Here is an 18,636-nt window from a genome sequence, read left to right on the forward strand (position 1 = left end):
TGTCCTTCTTCACATATTATACCTAGTAAAAGTATAGTTTAATACCCAAGGGAAAAAGAAAAAAAATAAAAAATATTTAGGTAAAGTAGGTAAAATTGTTGGACATGATATATTGATATCATATGTACGGATGCTTATATTTTGATTGCATTTCTCAATCTATCTAAGATTTGGATCAAAATAAATAATTTTCTGCTAAAAGAAGGGGCAAGAATAATAACAAAAATTATAATTATTGAGAATTTGAGTCCTTTGTTGCAATCTCAATGGTTGTTTTAAAATTAAATTATCTTATAAAGTAAAATATGTTATTAAAAACTTTACACGAGATCTGAATCCGTGATGTTTTGTTTTAGTACATAGTCGTGACTCGTGAGTCATAATAAACGGACTTGTCAATTTCTCATTCAGTGAACCCCTCAGCCACACAAAAGGGGAAATAAAAATATGTGTATATATATAATAAAAACAAAAGAAAAAAAAAAAGAAAAGGAAGATCACATGTAGAATTGGGTAGCAACTGGAGTTTGATAGGCTAGGGAAGGTGAGATTCTTGATGTTGTTGTGATTCCTCCTTGAGGCTTCAGGTGCTGGACTGGTGGGGGTGTAACTTGACTTGGTCATCTCAAAGTATATAAAAAGAAAATTCGTTCTCATTATAAATTTATTTATCATTATTAATCCATTTTTGTGTTCTTGAAAAGGTTAATTTAAAACATTTGGCCTGTGAAGATCTTTGTCCCCGAGTTTTGAACCCCTCACTTGCCAACGACTTTCTGACCCACCTCCATTTCCCGCGAAACACAGCTTCCTCCTTTGATGGGCAAGAAGCAGCACTTGGATTGGACCTCCAAGTCCATTTCTTCCGCTGGAAGTGAGAGAGTCTCTCTCTTGAATAAGGAGGTGTGCTTTCTTTCTTCTTTCTTCTTGTTTCTAACTTTCTGTTTGCTCATCTTAGGTTGTTGTTATTTGAGATTTATTTATGGGTCATATGTTTGAGGGTCATGTTTGTTCAATTTTCTGTAACATGCCCATGTCAAGAACTTGGTCCTATTCAATTGCTGTATTTAGTGATGTCACCTTTTCTTTTTCCAAGTATCTGTTCAGCCAATTGAGCTTTGCCTATTGTATTTCTGTGTGCTGTTATATAAATTGTTCTTATTATGTGTTCTTGGTGACATGGTTGGGTTGCTTGCTACATGCTTAGAAAGAAGGTGTTTTGAAAATCTTGTGGTTTAGTTCCTCTTCAAGTCGTTCTTTGTGTTCATTAATTTTCCTCTCTCTTAAATCCTTAATTCCCATGAGTTGATTGGTAGCGAGTTTGATTTGATTTGATTTTTTTTTTTTTTTTTTGGTTTGGATGTGATTAATAACAAGTATGCTGATATTGTTTGATTAGGGTACCGGTTTTCTCAATTCCTAATTCATGAAAAATCTGTTAAATCATTACTTATTCCAAAAACTTAAGCGGATAGGAAGATGTAAATTTAATCATTTAATCAACACTTTAACTCACCCTCACGTGTGGACTTAAACTCCTCTTTAATAGGTGAGGCCCAATATATAGAATATTTAATTTAAATGGGAGGAGGGGTGAATTTAATAGAGTCAGAGTTTGAACTTAGGATCTCTGGCTCTGATATAATGTTAAAAGACCACTTATTCTTAAAGTTTAAGCTGATAGGAAGAAGTAAATTTAATCAACACTTTAACAAAATCCAGTTCTTCCTTGTTTCAGTCCCATGATTTGTGTGCGTGTATTCATCTGTACCTTTTCTTAGACGGCCTTGGTAGTGTCTGGTTATTTTGAAAAGGAAAATATTAAATCTTTGATTGGAGAAAGACTATTAAGGTCCCTTTTAATTGGTCCTGAAAAAAGAGGAAGTCAAATTGCTTTGATCGATGTAGGCAAAGAGGAAAGCATATGAAGACCAATCGGCTGATGGACTTGCAACAGACCTTGAGCATGGGGATGCAGTGGAGGTGATGACTAGTCATCCTATGCAAGCCTACAAATTTTGTTCATCTCTAATTCAAAGTTTTTTTTAGCAAAAAGTTATAATTGTGTTTTGGCAAATGCAGGCAGCGAATGTTGGATTTTCTAGAGTATTATCACTGGTAAATGGGAAAGTTGTGATGGGTTCTGATAATGTAGTAGTAATGCTGAAATATGTCTAATTGTTTAAATCCTTCTGTTTCACAGGCAAAACCTGATGCAGGGAAGCTAGTTGTTGCCACCATTGCACTGTTGATAGCATCCACATCAAGTATTCTGATTGTATGTTAATTTTCCTATCAGTGGCGATGCACAATCTCTTTTTCTCTCATTTTTATCTCCTCCGCTTAATTATCATTCAACACTAAATAGCAAATGGTAGATATTGAATGGATTGTTAATTTAACTGCAAAGCTTCTTTTACGATTGCTGTTGGCTCACTGTCTCCGATCAATGAATACAGTTGGAAGTTTATGCTATATTGTCAATCCTGTATATGTTGGAGACTCAAGGAAAACAGGAACCTTTTTTTTTTAACGAGGACAAACATAAATATGTAAACATGTTGAATTACTACAAGTTTTAGGGTTGACTGACGATATAGAATAACATAACATTTTGTGTATTATATCTAACAGTATGCTTCTCAACTCCACCTAGAATTTTTTTTTTTTTCCCCCTTTTTTGAGATGAGCATTGTAGATTGTCATTTGAGGATAATCCTCCACTGCCTTTTTTCATCTGTCTCGTTTCAAATATGCTCTCCTGACATATTGAAGCTTACTATGAAAACTGCGACCTCCATGGTCACTTGGATCTCTACAAACTCAACTTCTGCTTCTCCACAAGCCCAAGGGCTCAGAAATTCCTCTTTCTCGGGGTTTTCTCCCATCAATATCTGAAATATAGATAGCAATGATACAGAATTATTTTTTAATAAGAAGGGACTATTAGTCTATTACTTATCAAAAAAACAAATGCTACGGAATTATTTTAGCAAAATTGCAAAACAGCAGCTTGTAATACTAACCAAGGATCAAAGTTGGTTAAAATAACAAACCTGAAGAAAATTCTCTCCATCAACTGAGGTGGATGCACACAAATTAGCTTCAGAAGCTTTCTTTGCCCTTACTCATGTTTGAAACATGAGCGCCAAGGACCCTTGAAAACTATGTGATTTTTTTAAAACATATCAAAACTTTGCAAGCCCAATCATGCATGTAGACCTTTTTGTCTAAATGTTTTCTTAAATGCAATATGGGAAGTCTTGCTTGTCTGTTTCAAATCCTCTTATTGCCTGATGCATTATGAATGCTGTTTCCAATGAGATGATTGTGAGACTTGATGACCATTTGACACTTGATCACCTCGATTTTCAATAGGACCGCCCAGGCACTAGTCTAGTTCTTTGCTACTGGCCTAGGAGTTTGCACAGTACTACGTTTATGTAAGCTAGCTTGTTGCATGGAAATTCCTTTGTTCATTTTGCTTGGACTTTTGACTTTAGAAACCTTTCTTTATCATTGTTTTAATTATTAAGTGTTTGCAAGATAAACACTTGGAGAGTCTTCAAGTGAGGACTTGATTCAACATGTTTAGGAAACCACTTAAACCAAAAACTTAAGCCTATGGATTTGGCCCTAAAAGTGTAATGTTAACCACTAATTATTGTTATGATTATTATCCAATGTGAGATTTAACACTCACACATGCATTTATAAATAAAATAAAATCCCCCTAGCGTATGAGTTCTTCACATTACAAAAGCTGTCATGCATATAAGAGCTGTACTAAATGTAGTGACCACATAAACACGCCTCGCTGTTGGAGCTACCCATATGCTTAACAAAGCCACAAACATGTCAAGATCAAGAAACTTCCATCAGAAGCTAAACCATTGGAAGATAAACACTTGGGAAGTTTTCAAGTGAGGGGGCTTGATATGACATGTTTAGACACTACTTAACCTAAAAGTTTAATTTTATAAGTTTGGGCTTAACAATACTCACTATTTATTCAATATGTGACTCACATGTGCACTCACATAAATGGGTGATAATAATATTACTATTCCCCATTGATAGTTCCTTTTGTAGTTGGGTACTTGTTCGTAAAGGTAAAAGCTTTTGCTCTGACTCCTATCTTCTGATAAGCTGAAAGAATATGTACACATAGGATCATGAGACAAGTTTAAAAGTTCTAAAGTAAACTTTAACATGTAATTTGGTCTGTTCTTACTGCAATCTTTGTCTTTATAAAGATATATCATTATTCTTGCTGTGCAGCCAAAATATGGTGGTATGATAATAGACATTGTATCAAGAGAAATCAGAACTCCCGAACAGCAGGCAGAAGCTCTGGATGCCATCAGGGACACCATATTGGATATTGTGCTGATAGTTGTAATTGGGTATGATATACTCTCTCATATTTACTGCCCTGAGAAAAAATAGTTTCTAGTGACTCTTAAGTAAGAATTGTTTGGACCTCAAGGGGCAGTTCAATTGGCTGCTGTCAAACATTTTCAGACTTTAAAGAGAACATGATGTGCATGCAGGCACATGCGTGTACCTTGTTATGAAAAAAAAAAAAGAAAAAAAAAAGTGAATGTAATCAACATCACAAAAAGCATCAAGAAAGATCCTAAAAGGCTTCAACTGATTAGTAAAGAAACCTATTTGAATAAATAAACTACTGTGAAAGCATAAATCTAATAACATTACAATCCAATAGGATCAACTGACGCAGTGGAAGGAGTAGGGATTTGAGTTAACATTGCTTAACTCTTGAACAAATTTGACTAAAACATTATTGATGAATTGGTAACTAATAATAAGAAGTCCAAAGCATGCCTTTATATGGGTATAATAGTAAACGCTAACCTTAATGACAGAATATGACAAAAATTACCCTTAAAAACCAAGCTAAACCTACTTAAATCCGTGAAAAGAAAACCTTTGCTGCAGTCTGTCCACCGCGTCCATTTGAATGGTAAATAGAGCCGCTCAAACAGGGCTTTTTGTCCTACATCATTACCGATGTCTTTTTTGTTCACTTTTCATTGGTAATTCCATTATTGCTTTATATAAAGAGGATAGATTTGCAGAAGTACTTCTCGCGTACAATTTCCAATAAATCAAAGCATGCTTTGGCCAGAACATAAGAATTAAGAGGACCAAAGATTTTACCCTTTTCTTTTTGGCTTGGAAACACCACAAGTATCAAAAAGTCAAAACAAGGAAGCCTTATTTCGGCAAAGCCTTCACCGAAGTAGAAACTTGTAGGCAAGAAAGTCAGTTTCTTCCAACTAGAAACAAGAAAGGCAAGAATTCTTGTAACTTTTATTAACCTAACTTTGTTTTTTTTAACTTCAGAGCTCACTTCACTATAATTTAGAGCTTTACACCATAATATGCAAATATATATTGTCCAATGACCCACGAATCTACAAGATCTCTATCAAATGCATTTTTGTTTGAGTTAGTTGTAAGATGCGTAAGAAGGATGGTAATAGTGCATTTGAGATAGAACTATCTAAATTAAAGGAGAAGTTGTACCTGTGTAGTTCTGGTGTTTATGTGGATAGATTTCTATCATTGTTTCATATTTTAAGAGCCCATATTTGTTCTGTGTTGTTTGCTGTCAATTGACCATAGTTTTTTTAGTTCTCTGTGCACAGCAGTTCGAGCATGGTTGTTTTCTTCTGCAAGTGAAAGGGTTGTAGCTCGTTTGAGAAAGGACTTATTCAGTCACCTTATACATCAGGTTAGACACACTAATTCTCAGAATTAAAAAATCTCCAGCAGCCATCTGTGAGATTACCAATTTTTAAACCACTGTACACGTTGGTTTGTTGGAATTTTAATCAATCTGTCATGCTACCAAGATTTTCCAACTGTCAATAACATCTTTAGTGTGAGATCTAAGTGTGGCAGGTTGAGCAGCATTAGAAACAATGGAAGTCAATATTTTAGATAATCAGTACCAATTAATTCTATCATTCTCATACTGGTATTGATGTGAAACTCTGAATACCATTTGTCATGGTTGATCCTACATGGTTCACAGGAAATAGCATTTTTTGATGTTACTCGAACAGGGGAACTCCTAAGCAGGCTGTCTGAAGACACACAGATCATAAAGAATGCTGCAACTACCAATCTTTCTGAGGCACTTCGAAATCTTACAACTGCATTTATTGGCATTGGCTTCATGTTCTCATCTTCATGGAAGTTAACATGTAATTGATTTTATTCACTTACAGCAATGTTCATTACTCTAGTACCAATTTTGCTTATTGTATGTTTCTTCCTTCTTAGTGTTGGCTTTGGCCGTAGTGCCAGTCATTTCCATTGCTGTTCGAAAATTTGGGCGTTATCTTCGTGAACTTTCTCACTCAACTCAAGCTGCAGCTGCAGTGGCTGCCTCAATTGCGGAGGTTTGTGAGCATAATATGAATTTTATATTGCTATTTATTTATTTTGAAGTTTTCAATTCATGGTATTGGGAACCATGCATTTTCGACATTACTAACTTTTTTGTTGCATAAATGATATTTGGAAAAATTGAAGTGCAAAAAAGAAATTCTAAAAGGGAGTTTTAAGAGGTTAGATTTAAGATTATGATGAGTTTTATGGCAAAGGTGGGGTGCAGGACAGGGAGAAGGATATTTAAAAAAATATATATCTAGAGGGAACGTAATGATAAATGTTTCAAGGACCGTGAGAGGGCGTTGGTAGAGCTTATGTCCTTATTTTTTAATACTCTGTGTACTTGGACAGCTGCGTTTTAGCTCTCTTTGTGCTTAGCTTTCATGATTTCCTTGTTCTCTTTTCTTCTCCTTCTTAGGTGTTTCTCTTGTATACTTCTTATATACCTGGGTTGCACCTTTTGCTTTTTAATGACATTTTGATTACTTATAAAAAAAATGCTAAGATAAAGGAAAGAAAAAGTTAAAGACTTGATTATGTTAAATGCATCAAAGAGTTTATCAAGAGACAACTAGATAAAGGAGCTACTTCGATAAGTTTCATAATACAACCCATGCAGGCAATTGGAGCGAATTTAGTATTTCTATTGATGATTGAACTCGTAGGTGCACAAACAGAAGTTAGGATTGCTGAGTTAAAGGATAAAATAAAGATGAAAAGAGAAAAAAAAGATTATATCTCAAATGTAGTTCTGAACTGATTTGTGCATGTGTTCCTCTAGCTTCTGGTATCCTAGGTCAATTTATTGATGTTAAATGGTTCTAGACAAGTAGAACAGCCAAGTAAGACATTATTAAGAATGTTAGTCAATTTTTTAATTCAGAAAGTCAACCTTGTTCCTGAGCAATATTGCTTTTTAGGAATCTTTTGGGGCTATTCGAACAGTCAGATCTTTTGCTCAAGAAGCTTATGCGGTTTCAAATTACTCAGAAAAAGTTGATGAGACATTGAAGCTTGGCCTCAGACAAGCTGTGAGTTTCTTGACAAATCACATTTGGAAGCTGTGAGTTCATATATTTGAGAGAATTTCTGAGCTTTTAAGGTTTGCCTTTTCTGCCACAGAGAGTAGTTGGCCTATTTTTTGGAGGACTAAATGCAGCATCCACATTATCTGTCATCGTAGTGGTGGTTTATGGAGCTTACTTGACAATAACAGGCTCCATGACTGCAGGCGCTCTTACATCCTTCATTCTTTATAGCCTAACAGGTACTTTCCTCATTATCTACAGCCTGCAAACTGTACCTGTCATGGGAAAATTATGTTTGAGTTTAGCTTTTGTCTTAGACATAATCATAAGACACTTAAAAATTTTCTAGGAAACTCGACCAATATTATAGATTTTTTGTTGTAAAAGAACATTCTGCATTTAATATATATATATATTGAAAGTGTTCGAAGTGTGATAGGTTTCTGTGCATGATTATTAAAGATTGGGAAATTTCTTTTAAATGCAAAGCCTCTTAAGAGGCTCTTCCAGTTTGATTACTGTTGACAGTTACATGACGTACGTTAGGGTTCTGCTTTGGAATTATGTAAATCACCTTATCCAATTATTTAGGGTTATGTTAAACCAACTGTCTTAGCCAAGGCTAGCATGCTTTCAATTGTATTGTTTGCTTGCTTGTAACTGCCTCTTTTCTTTCTGTCTTTCATTGCTTCTTTGAAAGCTTTATAGCTACTAAAACATTACAAAACTAATCAATTTATCCATCTACAGTTGGGTCCTCGGTATCCTCTTTATCAGGATTATATACAACAGCAATGAAAGCTGCAGGAGCAAGCAGGAGAGTTTTTCAGCTCATGGATCGTATCTCATCCATGCCAAGATCAGGAGATAAGTGCCCTATTGGGTCAGTTAGTTGTTCCATCTCGTACTTTTATCCTCTTATTGAGATTGACGTAATATTATTCTGAGTAATATTGAAGCCTTGATGGCAGAAATCCTGATGGAGATGTGGAATTGGATGATGTCTGGTTTGCTTACCCTTCTCGGCCAAGTCATATGGTACTTAAGGTAATAATGAGAATTGATATCTTGCGAACAAGAGGATTGCATCAATATTTTTTTTTCTCTTTTCTATTGAATGAACATTTATATCTGCACAAATTTTTTTATCTAACTTTTATTTTACGTATGCCCCAAATAAAATGGCTAGCTCCATCACTACAAGTCTACATGTGACTCCATCTACAACCACTATTTTAATTGCAGGGAATAACATTAAAACTGAGGCCCGGTTCAAAAGTTGCTCTTGTCGGTCCAAGTGGTGGTGGAAAAGTAATAATATTATCCTCAACTTTTCATTTTCACTTTCTCTTGTATCATTTTTGCCTTTACGTGAAATGAGTAAAAAAAGCAAATTTGACTTTTTTGAATGTTACAATTATTTATTTGTCTATTGCAGACGACAATAGCCCACTTGATTGAGAGGTTCTATGACCCTCTCAAGGGAAAGATTTTGCTAAATGGGGTTCCACTAGTGGAAATATCACATGAATATCTCCATAGAAAGGTAATTTTGTTTTTGGATATTTTTCTGTTCATGCGTGTAAATGTGTAATTTAGTAGTAGAGTGTCTTCACTCGTCTACTACCTGCAAAGAAAACTGTAGCTATATCAGAGATGACAGCTGCATTCTCTATACAGCCAGCATGGAAGTTATAAGCATGCCCATGAACATTAGCATTCCATTGAACTTGCTCTCAGTCATCTACAATCAATAATATTTGCAACAATATCATTTCACCTCTGAAAGCAAAATCATCGGAACTGGGTAAGATAATGAACAAAAGTCACCTATTTTTCTTCATGAAGGTTTCCCATGGACGATCTTTTCTGTCTAAGCATGTTCTTTCCAAGCTTCACTGAAATTACCCAGGCAAATCACAATGATCTGGATCTTCAAACTCCCATGTTATATGCTGGCACCATTTTCATTAACTCAATTCTTGACTCGTAACCCACCTATGGCAATGAGATTTTTGTTCTTTAACTAACCCAGCAAAGAGTGAACTATAAAATGATACCTAATTTAAGTGTTTTGCTCACCTATAAACAGAGTGATTTCATTTCACTCACCTCTGATGTCTGACAATGTAAGCTATAGCAGTTTTTGTCATCTCTAATATAATGAATCTAAAATAAATATTTTGCATATCAATAAAGAGACGAGGACGAGGACGAGGTGAATGATTTTATTTGACTTTTGTGACAAATTTGAATGGGTTAAATAATCGGGTCATTTTTAGTAGGTGCTAATGTTATCACCCCTCTCTAATTCATGCAAAAGATGTGTACTCAAAATCCTTGGGAGGGTAAATGTTAATACATCTCCCATTTATCATGCTCTCTTCATTTATGATGTCTAACCACAGTTTATAATAACAGAATCGTAACAACACCTTATATTTCAATGTTTTTACAGATAAGTATAGTGAGCCAGGAGCCTGTTCTTTTCAATTGTTCCGTGGAAGAAAACATTGCCTATGGGTTCAACGGAAAAGCAAGCTTTACTGATATAGAAAATGTAGCTGTGAGTTTAATCCTTTTTCCCCCCTTTCCTTTGGACAAATGAGCATCTTCAACTTTTACTTTTCTCCATTTATACTGATAAAGAGATAAATGTTCCAGAAAATGGCTAATGCCCATGAATTCATAGAAAAGTTTCCAGAAAAGTATAAAACTGTTGTTGGAGAACGAGGATTGAGGCTTTCAGGAGGACAGAAACAAAGAGTAGCAATTGCGAGAGCACTACTAATGAACCCAAGGGTTTTGCTACTGGATGAAGCCACTAGTGCTCTAGATGCCGAGAGTGAATACCTTGTTCAGGTAAGATTGGCTGATCTTAGTAATTCATGGATTTAAAAAGTACCAAATGCGTTGCATTTGCATATATAAGCTGATGACGTAATGGGCCAGCGCTATGTGACTTAATATTCATATCTAACTTCGTTTTTAATAGAAACATATTTCTTTTCCCCCTTTATGTAATTCCCTGTACTTTATAGATTCAAAGTCTCCTCCAGCCTTCCCCCTCCAAAGGACCTTCAGTTTCTTCCTACCCAATCATTTATTGTTCTTGCTGTTCTTGCTTTTCAATAATAGATAATAGAATATGGCTTACGTCCTGTATTCTATGTGCACATGACGCAAGCTGGACATCAGTTATTGGGGATGTGTGGCACCTCAGCTTGTATCATGTGCGCACATGCACAGGACACAAACCAAACCTTAGATAATAAACTGTCTACTTTTGGTCTGGTCATTGAATCCGGCGGAGCTGCTCAACTTTCTTGTATGAATGTTTACTAGCGTCTCTGCTGTTCCATTTTAACATTTTCTTGGTCACCCATAGCTTACTCCTTTCCAGCCCCAAAATTATCAGAAAAGAAAAGAAAATGTGCACCTTATTTTTATGCGTCAGGAGCTACACCCCTCCCTTGAAATGCTTTATTTACATAATACTGTGCTGGCAAGCACGCCCATTAAGATATTTAAGCTAGCAAAGTAATTTGTAATTTATTGTAGCTAGCAAAGTTGCATATTCAACCTTGATCCTTGCCCTAGACCTTTCTTTACTGATTAAAATGAAGAAGAGTAAGACGAAAAGACAAAGATATACAAAATGTCCCCGATTTTATCTATTGTACTCTTAGATGCATTTTATTTAGTTCATTTATCAAACATATCAATTAACCAATTCTAATGCTATGTATAGGATGCCATGGATTCTTTGATGAGGGGTAGGACTGTTCTTGTCATAGCGCACAGACTTTCAACTGTCAAAAGCGCAGACAGTGTTGCGGTTATAGCAGACGGTCAGATAGCAGAAAGCGGCACCCACGAAGAGCTACTCAGCCAGGATGGAATTTACACTGCGTTGGTGAAGAGACAGTTACAAGCCCCAAAGACTGAAGTGTAGTTTAAAATGATTTATGGCCAAATCTATGAATCAAAATGACAAGTGAGGTCACTCTATTGAAATTACGATTCTGGCTTTTCCTACTTAATATTACGAGATGTCTACAAACCTTGTAACTTCTCAAATGTTATGGAAGTAAATAAATAGCCAGATAAACCAAAAAGGCGTGCTTAATGTTATTTTATATAAGTAGTTTTGGATTAGTGCTGGCCCCTAACGTCTCTTTAGTTGTACTAGTATCTAAATGTAACAAGGTCTAAAATACGGAATTCACCTTACAGGTCATGGATTAAGACTCACAATTAGATATCTTGTGTGTTGATTTTGTGGTGGAAGGGGCAAATGCACCCAAATTTCCAAATACGGTAACAGCCGTCAAGTTCGTGAGTATTCCTTCCATCAATAGAAGATTTAGCATAGGTAGCATGATAAACAACTATGAATTAAAATGGCATCCCATGAAAATTCCCAATAGATTAGGTCTTCGTTCCCAAATCAAAAATGGGAATCAAAAGCCTGTAAATCAGAACCACATTACAGTCATGGCTATCTCATGATAAAGATCTTTTAAACAAAATTTTGCTATAAGGCAAATAATAATAACACTTCAACGAATCGCCAAGCCTTGCATTGCCTGTGAGCCATCTTCAGTGACCCTGTTAGCTTGAATGGTGCTGATGACATTGGCAATATTACCCTGGAAATGGAAACAAAATTATGCAATTAAGTACCTTGTGCATAAACAAAGGCGAAGTTTTATCTAATCATTCTCCCACAAACAATTAAGTCCGTATCCATGGACAGAATAATCAGCTAGTCAACAAGAAATCCAGTGAGAATCACACCAGCATAGCAAACCCAACACTATCAAAAAAATGATTCAATTTTTTATCTCCAAGATAAACATGATTTTTCTTTAGTAGTCAGAAAAGCATCAATAAACCACAGACTTCTTTCCTTCTTGGCAATTACATAATTTTTTTTATAAGTAATTCAATCTTATAAAAAACCAGCAGAGGGGCACAATAAATTTATATGGGAAGTATATTAAAGGGAGCATATTTATTTCAAAGAAAACAGAGTAAGTTCTTTACCCTCCATGCTGCAAGCTTTGTTCTAAGTGTTTCCCACTGATGTTGCCCAAACACACGCTCAGTACAACGGCTGCATATCAAACACAAATTGTTAGGGAAACAAGAAATTGACTAATTTGACTTGTTATTATCCGACTATGAACCACAGATCAACAGCCAAGTACTGAAATCAGATCTTGCTATAATCAAAACCCATTAGAGAGAGAGAGAGAGAGAGATCGAGATCTAAGAGTGCACCTCACAATCACGACTTGATTCATTTGGTCCATTTTACAGTCAATTAACTTAACAGTTATTGCCTTAACAACCCACAATTCCACCTCATCATCATTGATCTGCAACATAAACCAATATATCAACCAAAATGCAAAAGAAAAACCACACGGCAAGGGAGGTCAAAGAAATTTACTCTAAGTGTATCTCTGATAAGCGCATATGGAATCTGGCCAGATTCATCAGAGGCAAGATCCACCAGTGACATCAACCGCATCTTCATGATACAGTCTTCATGTACAAGACCTAAACCATTGCAAAGGAGTGTATTCCAGGCGAAAATTTAAGCTATGTGAAGTTTAATAAAGCTTAGCTCATCTAATTTACACAATATTGAAATTTTACCATAGCTTTTAAGCAAAGTAGAATTTGCAGCATGAAACTCTAGGTAAGCATCAAGCCTCTGAGTCAGAAAGATTTTGAGAAGCTGATATGCCAATGCATATTTAGCATCCTTCTCCAACTGGCCCACAGCAGGCATATCTAGCAAATCACACTGCAATGTAGCAATAAAGAGTCAATTCCACGAGCTCCCAAAACCAGAAAATAAAAAAATAAAATAAAAAATAAAAAATAAAAAAAGGGGGAGGGGGGTGATTGGTACCCAACCACACATCTGTTGAGGGATGGTCCGTCCCCCTCCTTTTTTCTTCATTTTTGTTTTTTTTTCTTTGTTTCCCTTCTAGGGTTCTTTTTTTTTTTTTTTTGTCATGCATCAAGCTAAGGTGGTTCTTTTGTACACATGGAATATTTTATTGGGTATAAAGTAGTCTTACACCTATGTGTCACAATTCCAATAAAAACTCTAACACAAGTTTACAGAGAGAGCGAGATTTGATCACACAACATACCTCATAGAGTGATTAGATCAATTTTAAACCCTAGGGAGTGTTGATAAAAGGTTAAACCCCAAGGACCGCTACAGTATTTTTCCCAAATTAGAATCCAATTCCAGAAAAAACCTAAGGTATAACAAGCAAAAGATTCTCCAATGTATTCTAAAAGACCTATTTTTAATAGATTCTAATAAGAAGTGCATCAGTAATACTTGCAATATCCGCAGCACAAACGATTGGGATTATATTAAGCTAGACCAAGTCAAGATGTCAGCTTTGAAAAAGTACTTGAGGCTATTTTGGCCTTTTCTGCCATAATTAACTCAAGTAATGTTTTCATATTGCATTTCTTGCAAGGTTTTTACTTACAAATAGTTTTTTTTTTTTTTCCCTTTTTGTTAAGCAGCAAAGGTGAGGAGTGGGGTGATGACACTCCCTACCCACAGCCCTAGGAAGGCATCTCTAAGAAGGGTATAACTGAGCAACCACATAGATCTAGGTACCACCCACTTCAACTCAAGTGTAGTGAGATTCAAAACCAAGTACTGCAAGGGGCCGAGTGCATTTACCACTAGTCACCATATTGTTACAACCATTATTTGTTTAAGAGGTCATTGCTCATCTCAGACCGTTAAGTTGTTACAGCACAAACCATTCTACTGGTCATTGCAACTATATTATAATAGAAGATTCCTTTTGTTTCAATCAGTACATTAAAAGATTGAAAAAAAAAATCCCTTTTCTCTGAGATCTGAAAGCAATAGAGAGAGCCAAGCACCACAGTAAGGTTTCTTAAATTACTTGGCTACCAGAAAGAAAATATTTAGCATACTAATAAGGAAACTTACAAAATACCCAACACTATGTTGATAAAATATATAAACGTATAGATATAGAGTATATGCCCACATAAAGCACCATACCTACACTCATAGTAGTTAATAAAGTCATTGAGTTCTATAAGAGTGTTGATACCTGAAACATGTCAGGTGCCTTCACAAAATCCACAATTGCGTGTACAGCTTCTTCCTTGGCTTCACTCATTTTATATGCATCTTCACCAGAGAAAGTTGCCAAGTATTTTGTCAGGAATTTGAAAGAGTCCTTTGCTGAACTGGAATTTAAGAAAAGAAAAAAAAAAATCATAAAAGCAAATAGTAATGCCTTAATCAAGAAAAAAAGACTAATGATGACATAGATAGACAATGAGAACATGTTTTTTTTATTGATTCAGTAGTAAACTTGCAAGCCAATACCGTGCCCTGTCCAATTGATATATACAACTAGTTTCACTTTTGTGTGAGAGAAACCCTTCCCCTCATACCTCTTATTTTCTTTCAAAACATTTGAGATGGTAAGAAAGAGTTCTCGCTGATCAGATATCCCGATATTCCACTCTTTGAGGAAGCTATCCATCTTTTTGAATGAAGGAGTGATGTATTCAGTGACTTTCCCATTGAGTGCCAAAGTTAGGGCCTTCATGTAAATATGGAACTGATTGTATGGGTTTACCAGTAGGTTGTACAGATTGAACAAGCTAGAAGGAAAAAGGAACAAATATGAGAGACTGCCTTCAAAACCTTATAACCTAAAATTAGAATCATAATGTGACCTTACATCTTTAACCGCAATGCAGGTTTATCATTTGGTTGCTGAATAATTTTCCCAGATATAAGTTTTGCCATCTCAATCTCTTCATCTGGACTTTCAGACTTCGTAACAAGATTGCAGATAACAGTGAAGATACACTCGAGATCTGAAGAAGATATCAACAAACAGCAATTCTTGTTCATATGAATGATAACATTGGTAAGTATCCATAAAAACACAAACAATAATTTTCAGTAGTTTAACGCTCACTAAATATTACAAGATGTGATTGACTACATTCACACTGGCCACCACAGTATTCACAATATTCAAAGTATAATTAATCAGCTTATCTGTGCCATAATATTTGCCTTAAAATGATGAAGACATGTTCAAAATAATTCAATCAGGAAACTACAAACAGATGCACCATCCTAAAGTTAAATTGCTAAGAAATTGGGGTAGATAATCCTATAATAACCCCACATTATGGAAAAACCACGAGAGTCCGCATATTGCAGCATTATTGAAGAACCAAAGCATTTTTCTAGTAAGAGAGTGAATTCAATATTTAATTATTAATGAATAAATTCAACAAAGAAAATGGGAGGAAAATAAACTCTAATTCTTGTACCTTCCTCTCCTAACATAAACCTTTATTTATTTTCCAATAATGATGAAATATAGGAGCACACATGTAACGACCTAGGGAAAGTGCAAACCACATATGCGCTATCACTCCAAAAGGACTAGTCAAGTTGCAATTGGACCTCCCTCAAATTATTTATAAAACTCAATCTCACCTAATAAGGAACTAATATGAGACTTAGCATGTAACACCCTGGTCCCATATTAGGAAGATGAAGAGTAGCCCACATAAAGTGGGTGGTTTATAAAGATAATCATGAGTGTTAAGTTCTACATTGCTTAGTTACTAGGTAAAACAAGGTTTTATAATGAATTTTAGGAAAGCTCCAAATTGACTAGTCCTTTTGGGGTCATAATACAGATATAGCTAGCGCTTTTTCCTGCACCATTACATAGCACCCATGAGCACTACCTGTATAATTCACCCACTTAATATAAGCAATTCATCTTCCCAATGTAGGACTAACTTTATGAGGTGTCACAACACAACTCCGAATGGTCCTGGAGTTAGAACAAAAAGAAACCCCTACCAACACATATCTAGAATAAATAACCAGAATTGGCCATGACATAACCACCAAGGAACTGAAATGGCAGGCAATAGATCTCACTGCATCCTGATACTCTACTGATTTCAATAATCCTTCCTGATACCCATAAATTTGAGGACTTCATACAAATCTCATAGAGCCTATGCAAAACTGATAACCAAGTAGTGTCTATCTCAGAAAAAACTGATTGACACCCTTTTCTTCACTCAAATTACACACTTGCACATTGTTCAGAAGCTCAAGAAAGCCACTAACATTGGCGAAAATTATTCACTAAAGTACTACACAATTTTTTTGATGAATAAAAAATATATATATTTTTGGACACACACAATACTTGCAATAAATTGTCCTCAAAAATCGTAAAAACCAGTGAAAATAAAGCATTCACACCTTTCTCGGCCACCTTTGAGAATATCAAGTCAGCAGAAGTGAGCATCAGCGAAGCCAATTCCACCCACTTGTTCATTACCATACATTCTTGGGCTTCCACGCAAAGTCTGTTAACTTGTGGCTCGGCAACCTGACCAATGACCAACACACACAATTTAATGCACACTGAACTGAAGTTTCAATCAGACTGGCAAGCGCGCCACATGGCCATACTAGGCCTAGTCAAATTATACAACAACTCCCAGATTTTCCCAGTACTCAAACGGATAATCACTGAATTTAATGACTACAAAAAAAATTCTACCATCAACAAAAATAAATCACAAAGTACGAATAATATTTGAGGCACACCCACATATTCACATATAAATTCAAATACACATTAATATGCATAGAGAGATGGGTACCTCGGGGCCGGCGTCGGCCCAGGCGAGCTCAGAAGTAAATCGTACGACGGCGAGCGCGGGATCTTCCTCGGAGGTTGGAACCACAGTCGTCATTGTTGAAGCTCTCTGCAACCGCAACGAATTCAAAACCCTAGCTATTGCAGCACAGCACAGAGAGAGAGGAAGAGAGAGAGAGAGAGAAACCCTAGGTAGGCTCAATGGGGCTTGGGCTATCAGCTGCTGGAACTGTTTTAGGTTTTGATATGCTATACTAGACGGTTCTTACGGTCCATAACTTGTTAATTATATTTACTCTTATCCTTTTCCCCTCACGTGTGAATATATTGGGTTTAAATTACATTTAATGTAAATTTTGTGATATTATACTACTCAATCAAATTTTAATTAAATTAATATTCTGTTAAGTTTGATTACATGTCCTATAAATATTTATTAAGCATGTTAGTTTTAAATTCATCAAATATTATTTAGTATTTACTCTCAACTTCATTTGCTTGGTGGAATTTTAGATTATAAAATATATAATCTTGAGCATGTTTTAGATAAGAGAGCTTTTAATCTCGAATTTTCTGGATATTTTGTAAGCTTGATGAGTACGCGGACATAATATAATCCTATAGTGGATTTTGAAAAAGATAAATGGTTTACGCCAATATTTTTCTCGTTTCATCTTACAAATTAATCAGAAGATTTGTGGACTTATGTAGACTCCACACAAATTTAATAATGGACCCCACAAATTTAATGGTTAATCTATTAAATTTGTAAAAGAATATAAGAAAAATATTGACAAATTATTGATGGGCAGTTAAAAAGTTATTAAGTTGTGTAACATTTAGAAAGAGTTGTATCATAACCCATATGAATTTTAAAATTATCAAAATACATTATTTTTTTAACATTTTATTAATAAAAGTTCAATCCATGCCCCATCTTTCATCTATTAGTTTTTTTCTTTATTTTAAATTACTTTGAATGATCACTGTGCAAAGAAATGATGTGCTCAGTTGCCACCATGGAATGACCTTGGCAACTTATTGCATTTTGTACATTTTCAGAAAGAGAAATGTTAGAATCTAATGAAAACTCCATATTTTGTCCATAAAAGTCTATACAATAAAATACCACATTGTTTTTTTTTAAAGAAAAAAGACAACAAAAAGAAAATGATATGGTATCGTGTCACATAAACTTTTATAGGCAAAATACCGAATTTTTATTAAATTATAGCATATATCTTTCAAAAAATGTCTATATAACTTTGTGCTCAGTGATTTTGGAGATTCGTAGATGGGATGCAATGAATAATTTGAAACTCATCTTATAGTCTTCATGGCAAGTAAATGAATCAAATTTACTTTACACAACATAATAAGTCACTTATATAGGGATGAGATCCAGAATTCTTCTTCTTCCTCCTATCCCTCCTATTTGG

General features: G+C 35.2%; 2 protein-coding genes across 7 annotated transcripts; one reads left to right on the forward strand and one right to left on the reverse strand.

Annotated features, from left to right (window-relative positions):
• The first annotated feature begins 478 nt into the window (after positions 1–478).
• Positions 479–11,612, forward strand: ABCB27 (transporter associated with antigen processing protein 2). Of its 6 annotated transcripts, none has more exons than XM_059596752.2 (18): positions 479–544; positions 705–903; positions 1,909–1,983; positions 2,083–2,118; positions 2,204–2,278; positions 4,282–4,406; positions 5,662–5,761; positions 6,065–6,236; positions 6,316–6,434; positions 7,347–7,457; positions 7,549–7,693; positions 8,205–8,337; positions 8,426–8,501; positions 8,700–8,765; positions 8,893–9,000; positions 9,913–10,020; positions 10,119–10,316; positions 11,206–11,612. In XM_059596752.2, the coding sequence occupies exons 2-18, from the start codon at positions 820–822 to the stop codon at positions 11,407–11,409; spliced, it is 1,935 nt and encodes a 644-aa protein (XP_059452735.2). In that variant the 5' UTR covers positions 479–544; positions 705–819; the 3' UTR covers positions 11,410–11,612. The 6 variants fall into 6 exon arrangements, with proteins under 6 accessions (XP_059452735.2, XP_059452732.2, XP_059452739.2 ...); XM_059596749.2 differs by having other exon boundaries at positions 515–598; XM_059596756.2 differs by having other exon boundaries at positions 526–544; positions 808–903.
• Positions 11,613–11,828: 216 nt separating this feature from the next.
• On the reverse strand, positions 11,829–17,450 carry LOC132180918 (uncharacterized). Its single transcript, XM_059593914.2, has 10 exons — positions 17,202–17,450; positions 16,795–16,924; positions 15,230–15,368; positions 14,937–15,149; positions 14,588–14,726; positions 13,122–13,272; positions 12,913–13,022; positions 12,741–12,838; positions 12,504–12,573; positions 11,829–12,106 (listed from the first exon to the last, which is right to left on the reverse strand). Exons 1-10 carry the CDS (start codon positions 17,292–17,294, stop codon positions 12,017–12,019), a joined length of 1,233 nt encoding a protein of 410 aa, XP_059449897.2. The 5' UTR covers positions 17,295–17,450; the 3' UTR covers positions 11,829–12,016.
• Positions 17,451–18,636: the final 1,186 nt, after the last annotated feature.

This window comes from Corylus avellana, chromosome 5 (assembly GCF_965113065.1).
Source record: "Corylus avellana chromosome 5, dhCorAvel1.hap1.2, whole genome shotgun sequence".
Lineage (NCBI taxonomy): Eukaryota > Viridiplantae > Streptophyta > Magnoliopsida > Fagales > Betulaceae > Corylus > Corylus avellana.

Coding starts and splice junctions, on each gene's coding strand:
- LOC132180918 (XM_059593914.2), bottom strand. CDS start 17,294: ATGACGACTGTGGTTCCAACCTCCGAGGAAGATCCCGCGCTCGCCGTC. Junction 13,023..13,121: donor TACTTTGCTTAAAAGCTATG/GTAAAATTTCAA, acceptor GCAATGGTTTAG/GTCTTGTACATGAAGACTGT. Junction 12,107..12,503: donor CAAAGCTTGCAGCATGGAGG/GTAAAGAACTTA, acceptor TTCCATTTCCAG/GGTAATATTGCCAATGTCAT.
- ABCB27 (XM_059596752.2), top strand. CDS start 820: ATGGGCAAGAAGCAGCACTTGGATTGGACCTCCAAGTCCATTTCTTCC. Junction 2,119..2,203: donor TTTCTAGAGTATTATCACTG/GTAAATGGGAAA, acceptor TCTGTTTCACAG/GCAAAACCTGATGCAGGGAA. Junction 8,338..8,425: donor GGAGATAAGTGCCCTATTGG/GTCAGTTAGTTG, acceptor CCTTGATGGCAG/AAATCCTGATGGAGATGTGG.